At 44.1% G+C, this 19244-nt stretch overlaps 1 protein-coding gene across 11 annotated transcripts in view; it reads left to right on the forward strand.

The window, feature by feature from the left end:
- SP110 (SP110 nuclear body protein) overlaps nt 1-19244 on the forward strand; it is a 44818-nt gene that overhangs the window by 3910 nt on the left and 21664 nt on the right. For 8 of the 11 annotated variants that reach the window (XM_060151891.1, XM_060151892.1, XM_060151895.1 and 5 more), the window contains exons 3-14: nt 242-410; nt 2589-2855; nt 4266-4349; nt 6263-6340; nt 8167-8235; nt 9839-9988; nt 11761-11847; nt 12904-12957; nt 14438-14503; nt 15374-15421; nt 16019-16168; nt 18679-18747. In XM_060151891.1, the coding sequence (XP_060007874.1) occupies nt 242-410; nt 2589-2855; nt 4266-4349; nt 6263-6340; nt 8167-8235; nt 9839-9988; nt 11761-11847; nt 12904-12957; nt 14438-14503; nt 15374-15421; nt 16019-16168; nt 18679-18747 (1291 nt within the window). The remainder of the gene's footprint in view (nt 1-241; nt 411-2588; nt 2856-4265; nt 4350-6262; nt 6341-8166; nt 8236-9838; nt 9989-11760; nt 11848-12903; nt 12958-14437; nt 14504-15373; nt 15422-16018; nt 16169-18678; nt 18748-19244) is intronic. The other 3 variants (XM_060151893.1, XM_060151899.1, XM_060151894.1) reach the window with 2 other exon arrangements.

The raw sequence follows: 19244 nt of genomic DNA on the forward strand, positions 1-19244 counted from the left end.
GAGCCTTATTTTCAAGAATGCTGAATTCCTGTGACCATCCATATATATATGAAGCTCCAAAAGTAAACCTGTGGAACTGTGATTTCTCTATGTCAGAGAATTTTACTATTGACATTTTGCACTAAATTCCTTCTTAAGAGAGCAGAATCACTTTCTTACAGCTTAGAAAACCACAAGTGTGTACTAAATCTCCATTCCATGTTATAACCATTTATAATAATCCTTTACTTCGCTTTTAAAGGAATCTCTGGAAGCCTGTAGAAATATGGTCCCTTTATCCAGGGTCGTGTACAACATCCTCACTCAACTGGAGAATACGTTTAGTCTGTCATTTCTGGAGACGTTGTTCAGCCAAATAAACCTGAGTGAATACCCCAACTTGATGACGACCCTCAAGAGCTTCAAAAGGGGTATGAGGCTTCTGGAATAACTTTGGGGCTATAGAAACATGATAGAAGTTGCTATGCTAAAAGTTTGGGCTGGTTTTCTGCCTTGTGGAACATGCACTTGAACTGCCCACTTTCTCTTTGGGAAGAGATGGACCGTTCTCTCTCACGAGTGGGACAGGAAAAGCAGCCCCTGGCCCTGGTTCTTTAAGATGAATTTCTAGAAGACACAAACATTTCTGTCTTACCTGTTCTATGAGTTGGGGGGAAATTGTACAATTTAGCATACTGGACAGTCTCTAGGGAAGGGAATGCATAAAGTGACAGAAACCAAGTCTGGCAGAAGGACAAGGAGAGCTAGAGAGGAAGAGAAATGGATAGGGATGGATAATAATAAGTATCTTTTTTTTTGAAGTATGGTTGATATACAATGTTGTGTTAGCCTCAGGTGTACAGCAAAGTGACTCAGATATATATATATATATATATATATATATATATATATATATTCTTTTTCAGATTCTTTTCCATTATAGATTGTTGTAAGATATTGAGTATAGTTCCCTATGCTACACAGTAGGTCCTTGTTGTTGGTTTGTTTTGGTTTGTTTTAGTTTGGGTTTTGTTTGTTTTCTGAGTGATTACTATGTGCCAGGCATTATCCCAGGCACTTTATATGATTATCTTATGTCATCTTTAGAACAATCCAATGAAGTCATTATTATCCCCATACGACACATAAGGAAATTAAGGCTCAGAAGAACTTCCCCAAAGTTACTTGTCTGTTAAGTGCAGAGCCAAGAGTCCTACTTGGGTCTCCTAATACCAGGTTCCAAGATTATGGTCACTATTTTAAACTAGGACAGCTGGAGGACAGATTGTAAAGCTAGAGGAGGGAAGAAAGGTAGCTAAAGAGGAAGGAAGGGGAACTGTGGACACAGAGATAGAAAGACAGAGTATGAGAAAGAAGTAGAGAATGAAGTTCCTTGAGGAAAGAGAAAGAGCTGAATAAGTAAAGGAGTATAAAAAGAGCAGTGACATTGCTGGGAAGAAAGCAGCAAGAGTAAGAGGAGCAGGCAGTAAAATCACTTAGTTGAGTCAAAGTACGTGGTTCATTTTTCTGAGAACAACAAGGGAAGGACCAGGAGATCACACGGAATTGTGACATTCTTATTAGTGGCAGTGGGAGATATGGCTATGTGGCGGCTAGCCCGTTGACGGCTCTTCATCTGGTCTTTGATATTTTCCCATTAAGAGGCTCCTCCTCAAAGGGAGGAATGATTCCTTGAGCTAAAGGGGCAGCAAAAGAGAAGAGTCCTCCCCCAGGCAGGCACAGCTGCACGTGGGCCTGAGCTCTTGGCAGGATCAGGGCAGTGCTGGGAGAAATATGTGCTCAAAGGCCAGGCTAAGTAAATCTAAGAGTCAGAGGGACCCACACACTGATATGTACCTCCAACCCACCCCACAGCCCTGGCCTGGCTGAGCTCCAGCATCTTTCTGGATCCAACTCTGCGATTTTGCTCTGGGACCCTCTCCAAAATCTGGCCTTACTTTCCTCTTTTTGTTCACTGGTTGAGACAACTTTACTTCTGAAATAAATAGAGTAGAATCATAAAAGAAACCCGACCCTGGCCTTGCAGGGGAATGGCATGCAGAAAGCCCAGGGCCTGGGGTATTGGGGATGGGAGAGAAGTTTGGTGTGGCCAGATCACAGGGTGCAAGGTGAGAAGACGTGGAAACCGAGTCTGCAGAAATGAGCAGAAACCAGAATATAGAGGTCCTAATACACTGTGCGAAGGAATTTATATTGTCTCTTATTTGCTCCAGGGAGGTGTGAGATATTTATTTCTTAAAACAAGGATGACATTTAGCATTATAGCATTGTACGTAATTGTCTAAATTCTGAAGCCAAAACTAAAGAAAATAAATCCCTGGGTACAAAGTCAATCTCAACTTCATGTGTGAAACCACTTTGGTATGAGATCAGAGGTTAGAAGCAGGTGTTATAGCACTAAATGTTCAAATTGAAGAAAGAAAATCTAAAGGGACCACAAATGGTCGATGATGATGATGACTCAGTTCTGCGCACCTGTGAGAGAGTGAAAGACTCCACGCCCTTGTCCTATTGAATGTCAAGTATAAAGATATCCCCTTCTCCAAATAATTCCGAGGTACTAATGTGTGATCCTTCGCCAATCCCAGTTGTCACTTCCAATGGAGGGTGGGGCAGAATCACAACGATTCCTCTTGAAGCCGCAGCCAACCCAGCAGGAAGGAGCTCCGTCAGGGCACTGCTGCCGCCGCCCACCTGCCAACACCCCCCATCGAGCCGCCCACCCTGCTCACCCAGTGTCAGCGAGCCCGGAGCACCTGCCCAGCCCAGCGCTGAGATCCTGCACGAGCATCCCAGCCCTGCTGACCTCACCGTGACTCTCCCTGGAATCACCCAGGAAGGAAGGCTCACTCCAGGTGAGAAACAGACCCTGTCTAACACCTGTGCAGCCCCAGCCTAGGGTGCCTGTGGCCCTAGAACCTCAGGGTCCTGTCTTTTTGATCTGCTCCTTCCCATGCATGCACCACCATACACAGCTCTTTCCAAGAAGGATGTGGGCACTGCCAGGGGCCTGGGTAAGCCCCAGAACCCAGAACACCTGCTTCTCACCCCTTGAACAGCCCAACCCTCTGCCCTTTGGCCCTTGGTACTCTGCCTGCCCCTGACATTTTTTCCACTCTCCTCCCTGACACCCTGTCCCTGTAACCTGTGATTTTTCTTCTTGTCTTCAATGACCAATGACAACTTGATATCCCAAATAAGTGATGAAAATTCACAAGAGACGCCCAAGCTACCCCATTCCTGTTCAGGCAGTGTTGCTTGGGGCCGACTTGCCCAGCTCAAGGTGGCTGTGAAGGGAGGACACACACCTACAAGCCAAGAGGGCTGTGGCAGGAGCCCCAGGAAAAAGAACTGGGAGTGACAAGGAAAAAAACGAGACGGGGGCCGACGCACGGCTCAGGACCTCTTGTCAGGGATGCTATCACAGCCACTTTGATGCTATCACGTCCAAGAGCCCTGTCAAACCAACACTCAAAACACACTGTTCTGAGCTGGAAAGTAACTTGTGCAACACACCCACCCTCAGTGCTGACCGACTGCTCACCCTCTGATTACAGGGACCTTTCAGTTTCAACCATATTCGTTTTTATATGGTTTGGAGGTTATCAAAATTATTAGAAAAGATGATAAAATGTTTAAAGGTTGCTGGACCTGATTAGCTTCTAAAATTGTGTCATTTATCTCCCCCAACCATCAGGATAAAGGACTTTGATTACATTAAATGTAAATGTGGAATATTATTGGCCGCTGTCAAAAATGGTATCATGGGTTCTGAGCTCTCCAATACCGAGAATAAAGGGCCCTGTTTGGTCCGGATGTTTTCTCCACCCATCTAAAAAGTACCATCCAAATAAGGTTAGCATAACCAGAAGCCAGTAACAATGAAAGAGTCCATCCTCTAGATTTTCAAAGGAAAAAAAAAAGTGTCTGTGTTATTAAATTAGTAAGTGACTGATTGAAAGGAAATGATTGGGGAATTCCCTGGCCGTCCAGTGGTTAAGACTCAGCACTTTCACTGCAATGGGCCCAGGTTCGATCCCTTTTGGGGGAACTAAGATTCCGCAAGCCACAAAACACAGCCAAAAACGAAAGAAAAAGAAAGGAAATAATTGTTCCCTGTCCCCCTCTACCCCACCCTCAAGGGACCTTGGTGTTTGGTTGGCCCATCATTGTTACCTGCTGGAATAGATTGTTCTTGTTCCTCCCACTTCTGGTTCCTGCTCTTGGGTCCTCGGATCTGAAATTCCTTTTCTTCCTCTGCTCAGTGTCCAGTGACAACCTGATCCCCCAAATAAAAGATAAAGAAGACACTCAAGAGATGTCCTGCGCTCCATCAGGCCCCGTGCCAGGTAATCTTGATTTGGACAACTTAGGCTCATGTTAGCTTTCGCATCTACCACGAAGAGAAGCCATTTGGGTCATCCGCACACGGGGCTCTCCTCTCCGCTCTCCATCACCATCTTGGCCCAGCTCATGCTGCTCACCCCGTCTTCAGGAGCTTGGAGAGGGAGAGAGAGTCCCTGGGAAGGGTGAGGGAGACAGGTCTGGGAAAGGTGGACTGGGAGGTGGCACTGAGGGCGAGGGACAGGAGCCCCATTAGTACTTGCCCAAGTGAAGCCAAATCCAGCCTCTATACCCAGACATGGAATTATATCTCAGAGACAGAGTTTGGGGTGAAGCAGAAAAGAATAGTTTTATTGCTTTGCCAGGCAAAGGGGGCCACAGCAGGTTAGTGCCCTCAAAACTGTGTGTCCCAACTTGGAGCGGGTAGTGAGACGTTTCATAGTAATAGTTCAAAGGGGGCGTGATCAGCTCGTGGGCATTCTTCTGATTGGTTGGTGGTAAGTGGGAGTCAGCATCATCAACCTTCTGGCTTCAACCGGTCTGGGGTCTACGTGGTTGTGGGCAGCATCCTGTTAACTTCTTCCACCTGGTGGGGGTTTCAGTATCTGCAAAACAGCTCAAAGCTACCCTTATGCGTATCCCTTGAGGGGGAACCAGGACCCTGCCCCAAGGCTGCACTATTTTTTCTTTCACCGGGTCCTCCCTTGTCTCCACATCCCCTCCCTTCCCTAATTAGCATCTGTTTGAACCTGCTGGTTGGAACTCAGGGAAGGTCATGGAGGCTGAATGAAGCCTATTTCCTATACTCAAGAAATGAGAAATGGGGGGACACAGAAAGGCTTTTGTGCCCACGAGCCCCACAGTGTCCTGCTCAGTATCATGACCTGGACTCCGAACACCACTAAGGGGTCTGCAGAGGGAGAACATTCATCTGCCAGGGGGCAATGTGGTGGGAACCCTGGGGAAAGGACAAGGGGCTGAGTCATGGCAGGACTATTTGACTCAGCCACTCTCTGAGGCCACTTCAAGAAGGCAAATGTCCAAACTGCTGCATCAAAATGCAAAGCGAACAGAGACACTGAATTGGTGCTCAGACGTGGACGGTCCTCACTCCCAGCCCTCACCCTGACTGGGGGAACTTTCACATTCAACCCTCGTCATTTGTACATCATTTGGATTTTTAAGATATTTAAATAAGTTGAAATGAAACAAATCATTTTTAAAGTCTAACGACTGCTTGCTAGCTGCCTCAGTTAGCTATTCCTCTGTAAGATGGAATTTGAGACAGATCTCACAGCCTTGTGTGAACAAGGAAGTGACCGCCTTTTGTGAGATGGGTCTTTATCTGTCATGGCTTCAAGTCCTTCTGTCTTTCTTCGTGCAGCAAAAGCTAGAGGAACTTTGTATGTTCTTGCTGCTAACAAGCGCTGGCAAGTACAAGCTGACCCCTGCTTTCTTCGACAGCAAATAGGTGGAAATACATAAGGCACTTAACCTCCTTCACTATTTCTCAAGATGAAATAATCACAGATACAGCAGTTTAGAAAGATCACATCACAGACGTCTGAGCAATAGCATGTACTTTTCATGTGGCAGAAGCATTCATCCTCATTGTGGCCGTCAGAATTCAAGATCACCACGCACACTAGCTGCTGAGAGTCTTAGAAAGGGAAACCTTTCTAAAGGGCTCCAACTGAGCCCTCCTCTGCGGAGCAGTTGTTCCCTGGTTCACTGTGATAATCACACAGGTAGCAGTAATCACAAGTTGATCAAACCAAGGCAGAGCCAGGGAACCCTGGCGAGTCCCCAGACCTGTGCTGCAGGTGCTCTCCACCCTCTGGTTCTCCCACCAATCTCCCTCAGCACTTTCTCGTCAGCCTGTTCTCAGTTCTAACGTGAATTATATATTTTTTGTCAGTGATAAGAGATGATGCTTCTGAACAAAGTGACCCAAAGGAGCTCCAAGAGGCATCCAGGGCACCTCCCAGCAAGAGAGGTAAGGATTGCCTTCCTCTTGAAGATCTCAGGAGGGTGAATTTGGAGCTGCATCTTATCATGAGCACCCGCTAGGTGGTTATAGTCATCATGCCCAATACAGTTTGTTTCCCATTCACTGCGTCTTCCTCTAAGGCCTTCATGAATATTATAGGGAAACGAGAAGGCATTTGTGGCCATTGAAATATGCACCCATCGGAATTGTTTGTTCTGAAATCATCAAGGTCTCCTACACACACGGCTTCTTATAGGGTTAGTCTCACTTCCCTCTTTAACTGAAAGTTTGTTCCCCAAGAGGACTCTGCTTCCTCTTAGGACAAGGCTGCATATTTTCTACTACCACTCACCCCATGGCTGAAGGCAGGTTGGATGCCACCCCTTGCTACACGCTGCCCCACCCGGCCCCTTGCTCCCCGTCCCCTCCTTTGAGGCTTAGCCATTCAAGTGAAATGCTCACTCCCTTTTCATCACTATCATCTCTTGACTTTCCCACTGCTCCCTGGAAGAACTCAAGGCTGATTTAGAGTCTTTCTGTCACTTCAAGTCCTGCCATCATCCTGGACATCTTCAAGGTACACGTGGATAACAGACCCATCCAATATCCTGACCTCTCAAATCCTTCTTCTGCTTCTTTCCAGTGACCTTTTCTCCCCACCCATTCTTGCCCTCCTGAACCCAAAGGTGATCCACAGGCCTTTTCATCATTTAAACCTGGCTCAACTTCCCAATAGATAATTTGAGATTTCCTTTTTTTTTTTTTTTGACATTTAATGCTTGAAATTTGCTCCTTCTATAACTATTGCTCAACTTCTGATCTCTCCTTCTCAGCCCAATCTATAAAAATGAATTCAAAAATTCCCCCCCGATTTCTTCCTTACAATTTGTTTCCTCTGCAGCTGTCCTTCAACCTCATTTGGCTGACCAGTCCACTGGCCTTTTGCTTCTCCAATCCATCATCTGCATTTCTTTCATGACCCTTCTTACCAGTTCAGAGTTGAAGACCCATCGTTTCAGTAACCTTCTGCTATCTTCACCTGCCTTGTCTCTCTGTCTTTTCCTAGAACTCTCTGGCAGATGTTCGAGGAAACTGTTGTCTCCTTCCTGCACACTGCATTTGAAATCAGGCACTGCTGGGGACAGGCACACAGCTGAGCAGTGCGTACCCACTGTGTCTTCATAATTCCAGCACAAATGATCCCTCTACACTGTGTCACAGCTCCACTTCCTGTGACAATCCTTTCAAACCTTGAGCAATTTTTTCTAAACCTCTGATGCCTCACTGCCTCCTTTTTTTGCATGACAGATGACCTTTACTCCTGTTTCATAGAAAAAATCAGATGGAAATTCCGTCACTTCCTGCTCCCACCCTGCAAACCCCAACTGCTTCTTTCCTCTCCTTTCCAGCTCCTTCTTTTTCTCCAAGGCAATCCTTCCACCTCTTCTGACAGTATCCATGGTCCCTTCTCTTCCCTGAGAATTCAGCATCTCCCTCTCACAAGGACATTCATTCAACCAATGCCCAAGCCTATCACAGTTCGTAAAAGGAACTTTCTCTTGATCTTCATCTCACTTCAGCAGCCTCCATAGCTCTCCCCTCCGTTTCACAACCAAACTTCTAGAAATGAGTTACCTAAACTTATTGTCTCCATTTCTTCACTTCTCTCTCTCCTCTGCCACTTTAGAATTTCAGCATCACCTAAGGTCACCAATGACCTCCTGGCCACTGTGGTTTGAGGACCCAAAATAAAAGCTAAAAATTGTTGACATATGAGGTTAGTAGATCAATGTTTGTAGCTATAAAAGATGATCTGTGTCTTTTCTTTTTAGGAAAGAAGAGAAAAAGAAGTATCTGGTTAACTTCAAGGAAGAGACAGCAGAAAAAAAGCCTCCCGAGAGGTAAGATGAGAGCACAAGAGGGGGCTGGAGGCTAGAGACAGCTCATCCTTGTCGGCCATGGTGTGGGAGGTGGGATTTTATTCTAAATGCAATGGGGAGCCATTGAAGAGATCTAATCAGTGAAGTGACATGATCCAATTTTAAACGACGAGACCAATATTGGTGTTACATAAAGAATGAATTGGAAATAGAAAAGAATGGCAACAGGGCAACCCCTTGAGAGGGCAGGTGCCGTGGGAGTTGATAGTAGCCTGGATTCAGTGGAGATAGAAGAAGAGGGTCTATTCGAGATCAGTTGACGGTAGAGTTGATAAGACTTGGTAAATTGGAAGCTGGGGATGAGAGAGAGAAATCAAGGCTTGCTCTTCAAGTTCTGGCTTAAATGGCTGGGTGAGTGGTGATGCCGTTGCTGAGAAAGGATGCAAATATATTGGGAGGAAATTTTTAGAATTCAATTTTTGACCTGCTCGTTTCTAGATTTGTGCTAACCTATGCACGTGTGCCAGGTATGTGCTTCATCAAGTACTGTGAGGCTCTGAGATATTACCCCCTCCTGCAGAGTGATGTTCTTTATGTATATGAATATTGCAGAAACACAAAGCCCCTGGATCAGGGAAAAGAATTCTTTATTGTTGTTCACAAGCAGCTCAACACAGCAGCATTTTTCCCCCACACGCAGACCCACAGGCTTGAGAAGAGAGCTGATGAAATCTTTCTGTGTGAGTGGCAGGTTATACCCTACAGACACAGGAGAAAGCATGATGGATTTTCTGCCCTGTTTATATACAGGACTAGGACAGCCATCCTCTCCTCCTGAAAAGAGAAAACATTTTTTTTGCTGCTTTCCCCTATCTTTATACTGTATACACTTTTGTGTCTCAGGAGGCTCGGGCTTTTTACAGAAGCACTGAGCAATCAAGGAAACTTAATTTCCCCACAGTATGCCAATGTGGCACACTCGATAAAAAACCTGGTCCAAAGATACAGATCTAAAATTCATTGGCAAAATAAAGGGAGAAGAGAACCCTAACGCTAACACCACCACCCCTCACCTGGCATTGCAAATCCTCTAGGTCCCAGCCTCATTCCCCATTGCAGGGCCCCTGCCTCTCAATTCTTTGATACCTTTCACTTTCCCTGCTAGAGGCACCCAGGGACCCCTGGATCTCTCCTGTCTCCTGTATCACACACAGGCCCTAGGGAACCTGGAAAAGTGCTTCACAAGACTCCTCCTCTGCTAAAACAGAGCATCCGGCCATGTTTACTAGGATGTGGCACTTTCTGGCAGCAGGGGTCTCAAGCCAGGAAACCGGAAATCAGCCCCAGTGCTCGGGGATTCCCCCAGATTTATCTGATTGATTTCAAAAGGTTGCACAGAGAGTGAGAGCAGGTGATGAGTTTGGGGGCGGGGGAGGGGGAAAGAAAGGTGTGCACAAGAAAAAATATACAGTTACGGAGAAATAGCAGGAGAAAAGCAAGGCACAGGGGTATAGAGATCTTAAAGTGAGGGGACTGGGAGTGTGAGAAGGAGGTCACTGTCAGGGGGAGGAGGAGCGCCACTGGGACCCCAGTAAAAACTATTCACAAATCACTGTTTCGCCAGGGGCAGCCTTACCTGGGCATGGAATCCAAACGATGCTCCACGTGGCGGAGCAGGTGACTCACAGGGAGGACGACTCAACCAGGAACACAAAGGTCATGACAAGAGCAAAAAAGAGAAGGACAGAATGTGCCCAAACGCCTGCACCAGAGGGTAAGGCTGGTGATGGAATTTGTCATCTGAATGCTCAGCGTGGGAGGGTCTCTCCTGCAGCCCACAAGAAACCAATTACCTATTACCATAAATAACATATTTTTATGAAAAATAAATATATTTTTCAAATTAAAAAATTAGGTGAGTGGTATCATTGTACATTTTTGCAAATCTCTTTAATGTCTACCTTTATCAAAGGTGGCTGGATTCTTAAAAAAGAAAAACATTTTTTCACTATCTTTTCCATGTGCTTTCTTAATATTTTTGTGTATATCTTCATTGTATTATATTGAAAGCTGAGAGGGAACATTTTTAATAGCATCAGTCTATATCTTGTTAACAATTGCTTTCTATTTTTAAAGGTTCTTTCGAATTTTTTTTCTTTTTTCTTAATTGAAATATGTTTGATGTACAGTATTATGTTAATTTCAGGTACACTATATAGTGGTTTGACATTTGCATACACCGTGAAATGATCATCATAATAAGTGTAGTAAGAATCTGTCCCCATACAAAGTTATTACAATATTATTGACCTTATTTCTTATGCTGGATATTATATCCCCATAGCTTATTTATTTTATAATTGGATGTTTGTTTGGGGTTGGCCAAAAAGTTTGTTCAGGTATTTCCTTAACATCTTACAGGAAACCCAAACAAACTTTTTGGCCAGCCCAATATCTCTTAATCTCCTTTACCTATTCCCTGCTCCCTCACCTCCACCATCAAGGACAGCTGGGCTCTTATCCCTGCTTCTGTATTCAGTCAATTGTGATTTGTTGCTTTGGTTGAAGCGTAGGAAGAAAATCCAGCCTCACACAGATCTGTAGCTGAAAAAGGTGGAGTATTTTAACAGTCTTTTGAGATATCTGTGGATATTCACTTTTGATACTACACCAAAACTCAACAAGGGATAGTTTCTTAAAGGTGAGTTGTAATGTAGAGTCTGAGACCATATACTCTGTTGTAATAAAATGTCTTATGCTGTCTTGTGTTTCGAGTGTATCTTCTACTCATGATTTTATAATATCATAAACAATTAGAAAATTTTGGTTCACTTAATTTTACAGTGAGCTTGCAACTCAAACAATCACTTGAGTATTAGTCTTGAGACAACGTGGTACTTCAAGATGCAGCAAACTGCTTCTTTACATGTTCTACCCAGTTTTTTACATATACTATTAAAAAGATGTGTCCTTAAGGGTAGACATTTAATTAAATTAATAATTTTAACTGTTTCATCAAGAACATTCTTAAATGAAACTGGCTTTTTTTTTCCATGTTGAGTAAGTGGTAGTGAAGAAGGCAATGCTACCTTCTAAGGTTTGGGGACATCGCTTTGATTTGTACTGAGGCACCAGAATTTTCACCTGCTTGGCTGTTGCTTCATCTGTGCAAAAGTCAACATAGCAAAAAAAGGCAAAGAACATCTAATTATAAAAACAATTCTGACCTTGAAGGTCTCCTGAAAGTATTGCCGGGGCTCCCCGAAACCTCTGGTCCAGGGGCTCAGATGACTGCCCCCCACTGGACATTCCATTAGTGGAGGAACCACTGCTGACCAGCCTTGCTCTGCTCCTCCCCTGAGTGGCAGACAGGACCCAGCGGTAGAATTATTCTCAGGAGGTAGTCGCAGGGTCTCATCAGGACTGGAACCTCCAGCCTTCAGCTCCAGAGTGTGCAAGGTCCTTCCTGGGTCTCTGGGAGATTCCGCGTGGACTTTCTAGAGGGCATCTACTGAGATATAAGATGAATGTTGTTTCTTTTTTCAGAGGTCAGTGATGACACTTCAGAGATGGATGAAAGAAAGAGACCCCAGGAGCTACCCAGCACACCACCAAGACTCACCCACGGTAAAGGTGAGGGATTGCAAGTCTCTCAGTATGGTCATCAGGAGCCCAAACTTAGAGCTGTTTTACTCTGAGTCAGAGTTTCTCAGCCATTTTTTCATTATCACTGCCCATTTAGATTTTTTTTCTAATCATGAACCCTACCCCCCAGGATATTTCAATACTACAAGTATATTATATATCCATTTCTGTACTGGATATATTTATTTGTGCTTTATACATAAAAAGAGTTTTTTTCACCCCCAAGAACCAATTTTGGGGCAACTTACCACTGCCAAGTATTCATGCTCTAAGTATATTCATGGCACTTTATTGCAGTGCCAAGCCATCCAGGTTTTTCCTAAGATCCCAATCTCCATGTTTCTCACATGACCTTTCTGTGAAAATTGAGATGAGAACAGCTCATCATAAACACAAATGTAATACTATGACGGAGCACGAGCGTCTGACATTGTTGTGGACATACGCTGGAAAAATGGTGCACGTTAATTCACTCCTCACCGTGGCCACTGTTACTCACATTGTTACTGTTATCCTTGGAGGGGAAAAAAAAGCAGAGCATTCTTCTGTTTGCTGGTAATTCAGTCACTGTGTCACATCTTCACAGAACTCCCACACAACAAATGTGACTTTCAAATGACAAATATCTAATTATTGTCAGAAAGAATGAATTATATTTGACCGTATTAAAATACAAACTATCATTTTTAGCAAGTTTTTCCTGCATTACACTGACTCATACAATGTATATTTCTAATTTTATCCTGAATAATATATTTTATTTTCACAACCACCTTTGGAGAAAGTTGAACGATTTATTCAAATTTGAGATGTAAAGGATTAATGGGTTTTCCCAAGAGCCTGTGGATAAAGGCTGGCTGGCACAGGACTAGCAGCATCTTGGTCCCCAGAACCCTCTTCAGGAACCATCATCCTCCTTTATAATGAAAGGGATAGAAATAATACTGTCAAAGCTTTACCAACTCAGTATTGTCTGAAATGAATGTGGTCACAAAACATAAAGATTGCTTATTTAAAAATCACTTTCTTTCTCATACCTTCTAGATCCCATGGATAAGGGAAGCAAACTGCCTTTGGGAGAATCTCCTGGGGGAAACCGTAAGTGTAAAGAACTTATTTGGTCTCTGTTAGGGTGGGTTTGATATTATTTTTACTGGTTTTTATGCCCTTCGGGCTACAAAAGACATCTAAGCCAGAAAAAGATGTGTGCTGTTTTACAGATGTGTGCTTTTCTCAACATAGAAATGTTTTCATACTATAAAAGCAATATGCTGTAGCCTTTGAAATTAGCTTGCTGTGTGTGACAGAAAACCACATCATCCCCTCCAAAATAGTGGCTATAAAGAATGTATACATTCTTTATGTATATATATACATGCTCATACTACCTAGTCCATCCTATAAACACTTTAAACACCTTTTTCGTTGTTGTGTGATTAACAATTTGTTTCAATAATAATCTATTGGTAGTAAGTTAGGCTATATCCAATTGTTATCTGAAAATAGAAATCATATTGTGTGTGTTGGTATCTTTGCACACTTGTCCAATAATTTCCTCAGGATTAATTTCTAAATGCGAGATTACTTGGTTAGAGTCTATATATCTTAAATTTCATATTTGTTACCAAACTGTTCTCCAGAAAATGTATTTGTTTACATTTCCTTTAATAACACACAAGTGTTCATTAACTACATCCTCATCAACCCAGACATGATAAAACTTTTTAAAAGTTTGGGTATAATTAAAACTAAACAATGCATTTTCAGGGGATTATTGGTTATCTAAAGATGCTTTTTAGGGACGTCCCTGGCAGTCCAGTGGTTAAGACTTTGCTTTCCAGTGCAGGGGGTGCAGGTTCGATCCCTTGTCGGGGAGCTAAGATCCCACATGCCTCGGAGCCAAAAAAACCCTAAAACATAAAACAGAAGCAATATTGTAACATTGAACAAAGATGTTAAAAAAATGGTCCACATCAAAAAAAAAACTTTAAAAAAAAGACACTTTTAAAATAAATGTGTCATTTGTATTTCCTCTTTTAGCACTTCCAATTTATGCTTTTTGCCCACTTTCCCAGCATACTATTCATCTTTTGCTTTATCTATTAAGGACAGTAACCCCCTAACGTTACATATATTGCGATTTTCCCCTTTTTCGTTTTAACACTGTGTGGATGATTTTTGAAGTATGGGCATTTAAAATTTTTAAGCCGTCAAATTTGTTCATCTTCTGCCTTTACAATTTGGGTCCTTGGCTAAGGACCTTCCTTCTTTGGCTAAGAAGATCTTTTATATCTATGGCTTATAACAATCTCTCTCTCTATTTTCTTCTAGTCTTGAAAAAACTGGTTATTAATTAGAAAATGATATATTTTAATGTTAATAATTTAGTATATCTCTATTACTTCTTTATTCAATCCTTTTTCATTTCCGAGTACTTTCTTCGCATAGGTCTCCTGGTTTTCTTGCCTCCCCAAAGTGATGGGAAGATAGAAAAAAATTTTACTTAAAACGTATTGACATTTCAAGCTTGTAGATCAATATATATAGCTATAAGAGATGATTTTCTTTTCTGTTTTAGGAAGGAAGAGAAAAATACATAGCTGGTCAAGTTCCAAAAAAAGACAGAAAAAAGGTCTCCCAAGAGGTAAGCAAGAAGGGTGAAGTCGTCATTCCCTTGATGTTCATCAGGGTTCTTCTCTCCAGCCACACGGCCACCCACCCGGGTGTCACTAGAGCACGGCCAGCCCCATCTCGACCCCTAGGTCATCCCATCAAAGGCCCCTCCTCACAAAAGGAGAACCATGTTGATTCCAACAGGTTTCTTTTCTCTTATCACTGGGAAGGAATGGGGTGGAGGTGGGCAGAACGCCTCAGTCAATTTTGAGATTAGGACTGTGTCCAGTGCAAGTTCAGAGCCAGGAAGAATAGACAAAGCAAACCTGAACGTGCGGGCAGGATTCAGACTCCCAGTCCCAAACTGGAGTTAGATTCGTTGTCACTGAGTGTTCAGAACCACCTGAAGCGATGCTTAGCTTGCATTGACTCCATGCGTGACAATCATGTGATTTGCAGTATAAGAAACAGAAATGTATGTAGCTCTGCATTTTTCTGGATCCTCTGCTTTATTCCTTTTTGTGCTCATCACCTTTTCTCCTTCTCCTCTGCATTCTCTCCCTCTTCCCCTTCCCCTCTCCTTTCTCCTTCTTTTTGCTTTAGTTCAAGGTGTGCCGGTTGCTGGGGATCCCCTTGGATTTCCAGACCTTTGAATGCAGCACCCTGAGAGGGAATCTCCTGTCAGCCCCCAAACATGAATCATGACATGTGTTCCACTGCTTTGGACATACCCCGAATTTTTCTGTTTGTTTCCAACACCCCTTAATCTTGGGGTTTGACCTGGGTGGGGGCTAGGACCTCCTTGCTCGCCCTTCTCCTCCTCTTGTCACTTTCTCTCAGTCCCCAGCGCCGCCACTCTCTCCTTGTCATATGCTGAGTTCTCTCCACCAACGACTTCTAGGAAAACTTGACACTCAGACCTCTAAGCTTCTCCTGTGGGTATATAAAGGTAATTTTTGAAACAAAGAAATCTCTTTCACTCTCAACAAATTTGTGTTTCAAGATTTAGTGTAGCATCTCCGAAACGGCCTCAGCCGAGCAGTTTCTTCTCAGATCTAGCCAGCATCTGCCCCTTCCCTGAAATTTATTGATTTAATAATTAGGGAACCCTGGACATGACAATGTATAAGGGTGAAAAATACATAATTTGAATATTTTCTGAAACATGCTGCCTGTTACACATTCATTCCGCAGAGATGAATTGAGTTGAGGGGTGTGCTGGTACATGTCCTAGGTTCTGAGGACTCAGCAGTGAGCAAAACAGAAAACTCCCTGCCCTCATGGAGCTTAGATTCTCGTTGATACACATGTAATTAATAGTCAGAAAGAGAAGTTGAAGGGGGAAAAGAGAAACAGGAGTTTGGGGGAGAAAGAAAGATACCCACAAGAGAAGAGAGGAGTAATTATGGAGAAATAGCACGATAAAAGTGAGGCAGTGGGTACAGAGGTCTCAAAGTGAGGGAACTGGGAGTGCGAGAGGCTTCGGGGAGGGGGAGGGCCACTGGGACCCCAATGAAAACTCTTCACAAATCGCTCTTTGGCCCAGGGTCAGCCTCACCTGGACGCAGAACCCAAGAGGTGCTCCAAGTGGTGGAGCAGGTGACTGGAAGGAAGGACGACTCACCCAGGAGTTCGAAGGTCATGACACGGGCCCAGAAAGCGAGGGCTGAACGTGCCCCAAAGCCTGCACCGGAGGGTAAGGCTGGCGATGGAATTTGTCACCTGGATGCTCCGGGTGGGTGGGGCTCCCGTGGAGCAGGCACAGGGTGACGCAGATGCATGAAGTTACTAACGGAAGGAGGGGGCAGACGAATGGGCGTGAAGACAGAGCAAGAGTCTCTCGGTCTGGGGGTGGCTGTTGGGAGAGGTAACCGTGTTCTCAGGGTGCAGGTCGCCTCAGCTGTGCCCTGCAGAACCCGATCCCCACTCCCCCGGGTCTACTGTTTACATTTCTATCAGCAGAGCAACCTCTGCTCCACAGAGTCTGGGGGCTCCTCTCTGATTCGGGCGGATCCAGTGACGGGAGTGGCATCAGACTTCGAAGTGGACACATTCTCTGTTTTATTTCTTAATGGTTTATTTCTGGAAGTGAAGTAGATTGGTCAGTGGGTCTGCATATTTAAAATTATCCCATACTGGGAATTCCCTGGCGGTCCGACTCTGTGCTCTCACTCCAGAGGGCCTGGGTTCAGTCCCTGGTTGGGGAAATAAAATCCCACAAGCGTCAAGGCCAAAAACTAAACTAAACTAAAATAATAAACTAAACTAATCCCATACGGATGATCAAATTGTTGCCAGTTTAGACTCCCATGAATGCGGTGTGGACACCCTCTTCCCTACATCTTCACGAACACAGAAATAACAAGACTTTTCTGTTTGTCGAACGTAAAGGCCAAGAATGATAGTCCACCAGTGTTTTCCTTGGAATTTCTTTGTGCTCTGTGAGTGGTTAAATATGCTTTGGAAGGTCACAGTACTGCTCACCAGCATCTCAGAAGGTCACACACCTCTGCCCTGTGGACTCAGGAATGGCCTCGTGACTTGGCCAAAGAAATGTGGGTGGAAGTGAGAGGGCTACTTTCAAGCCAAAGCTTGAAGAACTTTTTCTAAAAAGGGCCAGAGGGTGAATAATTTAGGCTTTGCTGGCCATAAAGTCTCTGCTGCAGCTATTCAATGCTGCCATTGTAGCGTGAAAGCAGCAGAGACAAAAATATAAACAAGTGGGCCTGGCTGCGCTCTAATAAAACATTAATACCAAAACAGGCATTAGGGGCCCCCCTGGTGGCACAGTGGTTAAGAATCTGCCTGCCAATGCAGGGGACACGGGTTCGAGCCCTGGCCTGGGAAGATCCCACATGCCGCAGAGCAGTTAAGCCCGTGCACCCCAACTACTGAGCCTGCGTTCTAGAGCCCGCAAGCCACAACTACTGAGCCCACGTGCCGCAACCACTGAAGCCCGCATGCCTAGAGCCCGTGCTCCACAGCAAGAGAAGCCACCACAATGAGAAGCCCGCGCACCGCAACGAAGAGTAGCCCCTGCTCACCGCAACCAGAGGAAGCCCGCGCACAGCAACAAAGACCCAAAGCAGCCAAAAATAAGTAATAAATACATTTATTAAAAAAGAAAAAAACAGGCATTGGGCTGACTTGGCCCTTGGGCCGTAGTTTGCCGACACCTGTAATAAACCACTGGGATTTAGGAGTATCATAGATGACTACAGCGTTATCTAGCCTGTGTTTACTAAGATGCCTGTTTTTTAAACAAATTTTTCTTCAGAACGTTTTCTTTTGAAGGTCCCCTATTCATATTTGCCTAGTTTTATATATGACTCTTCTTTTTTTGTTGTTTGATCAATTTGGGAGATTAACCCCTGGTTGCTGCAGTTTTCTTATTTTGTGTTTGTCTTTTACTTGAGAAGTTTTTGGCTGTGGAGGGTTTCGATTTTTTTGGTTTGGTTTGGTTTTTGGGTTTTTTTGGCCATGCTGTGCGGCTTGTGGGATCTTAGTTCCCGGACCAGGGATTGAACCTGGGCCCATGGCAGTGAAAGCGCGGAGTCCTAACCACTGGACCCCCAGGGAATTCCCGAGAGTCTTAGGCACATCAGTTTATTTTTTCCAGTATGGTTTATGTCAGAGTTTCTCAGCTTTTGCGCTGTTGTTATTTGGGGCCAGTTAATTCTGGTTGCAGAGGCTGTGCTATGCATTGTGACACGTTCAGCGGCATCCCTGGCGTCCACCCATCAGACGGCAGCAGCGCCTGCCTCCCAGTCTGGCAGAAAGATTTCCTAACATTTCCAGATATCCTCTGGGGGCAAAATCACGCATCATTGAGAATCACTGCTTTATGCCCTGTACTTCTGCCTTAAAAAGCCCTTTCTATGTAATATTTATAAGGCTACATCCTTTATTTACTTCTAGTATTTGTATTAAGTATATATATATATATATGTAATATTGTTATATATTAATATATATTAATTTGTGAAAATTTGCCTTCTGTAATACGTTTAACCTTCCCATCTATTACCTGGAGCTTGCTATATTTTTTTTTGGTCAATGCTATAATTTTTCTTTCATAAGGACTCCTGTCTCTCTTGCTCTCCAAACTGGTAGAAAGACAGAAAAAATTACTTTGAGATAGTGACACATAAAGCACGTAAATCTATGTTTCCAGTTATAAATGACTATTAATTGTTTTCTTTTTAGAAAAGGGAAGGATAAAAGATGTCTGTTCAAGTGCAACAACAAGTTGTCACAGAAATATTCCCATAAAGGGTAAGTAAGTGAAAGGCAGGGCCTCGCCCTCAGGCTCCCCAGGGCCCTGGCCTGCTGTGCTGGTCAGGGCTGCACGCCTGGTCTCTGGGGGTGAGCACCCCGTTGCTTCTGCCCCCCTGCACTCTGGTGTGTCTCTTGGGGACACAGTCCTCCTCTCCCTCCTTCTCCTTCCCCTCTTCCTCCGCTCCTTGAATTCATTTTCCCTCTCGTTTTTTTTCTTAAAGCATTGCCATATTTTTTAAATATTTATTTATTCATTTATTTGGTTGCGCTGGGTGTTAGTTACGGCAGGCAGGTTCCTTAATTGCAGCTTGCGGGCTCCTTAGTTGTGGCACGAAAACTACTAGTTGCGGCATGAAAGTGGGATCTAGTTCCCTGATCAGGGATCGAACGCGGGCCCCCTGCATTGGGAGCGTGGAGTCTTATCCACTGTGCCAACGGGGACGTCCCTCCCTCTGCTTTTATAACATACTTCTTGGGCATTATCTCTGGTCACT

Source organism: Lagenorhynchus albirostris, chromosome 6 (assembly GCF_949774975.1).
Source record: "Lagenorhynchus albirostris chromosome 6, mLagAlb1.1, whole genome shotgun sequence".
NCBI lineage: Eukaryota > Metazoa > Chordata > Mammalia > Artiodactyla > Delphinidae > Lagenorhynchus > Lagenorhynchus albirostris.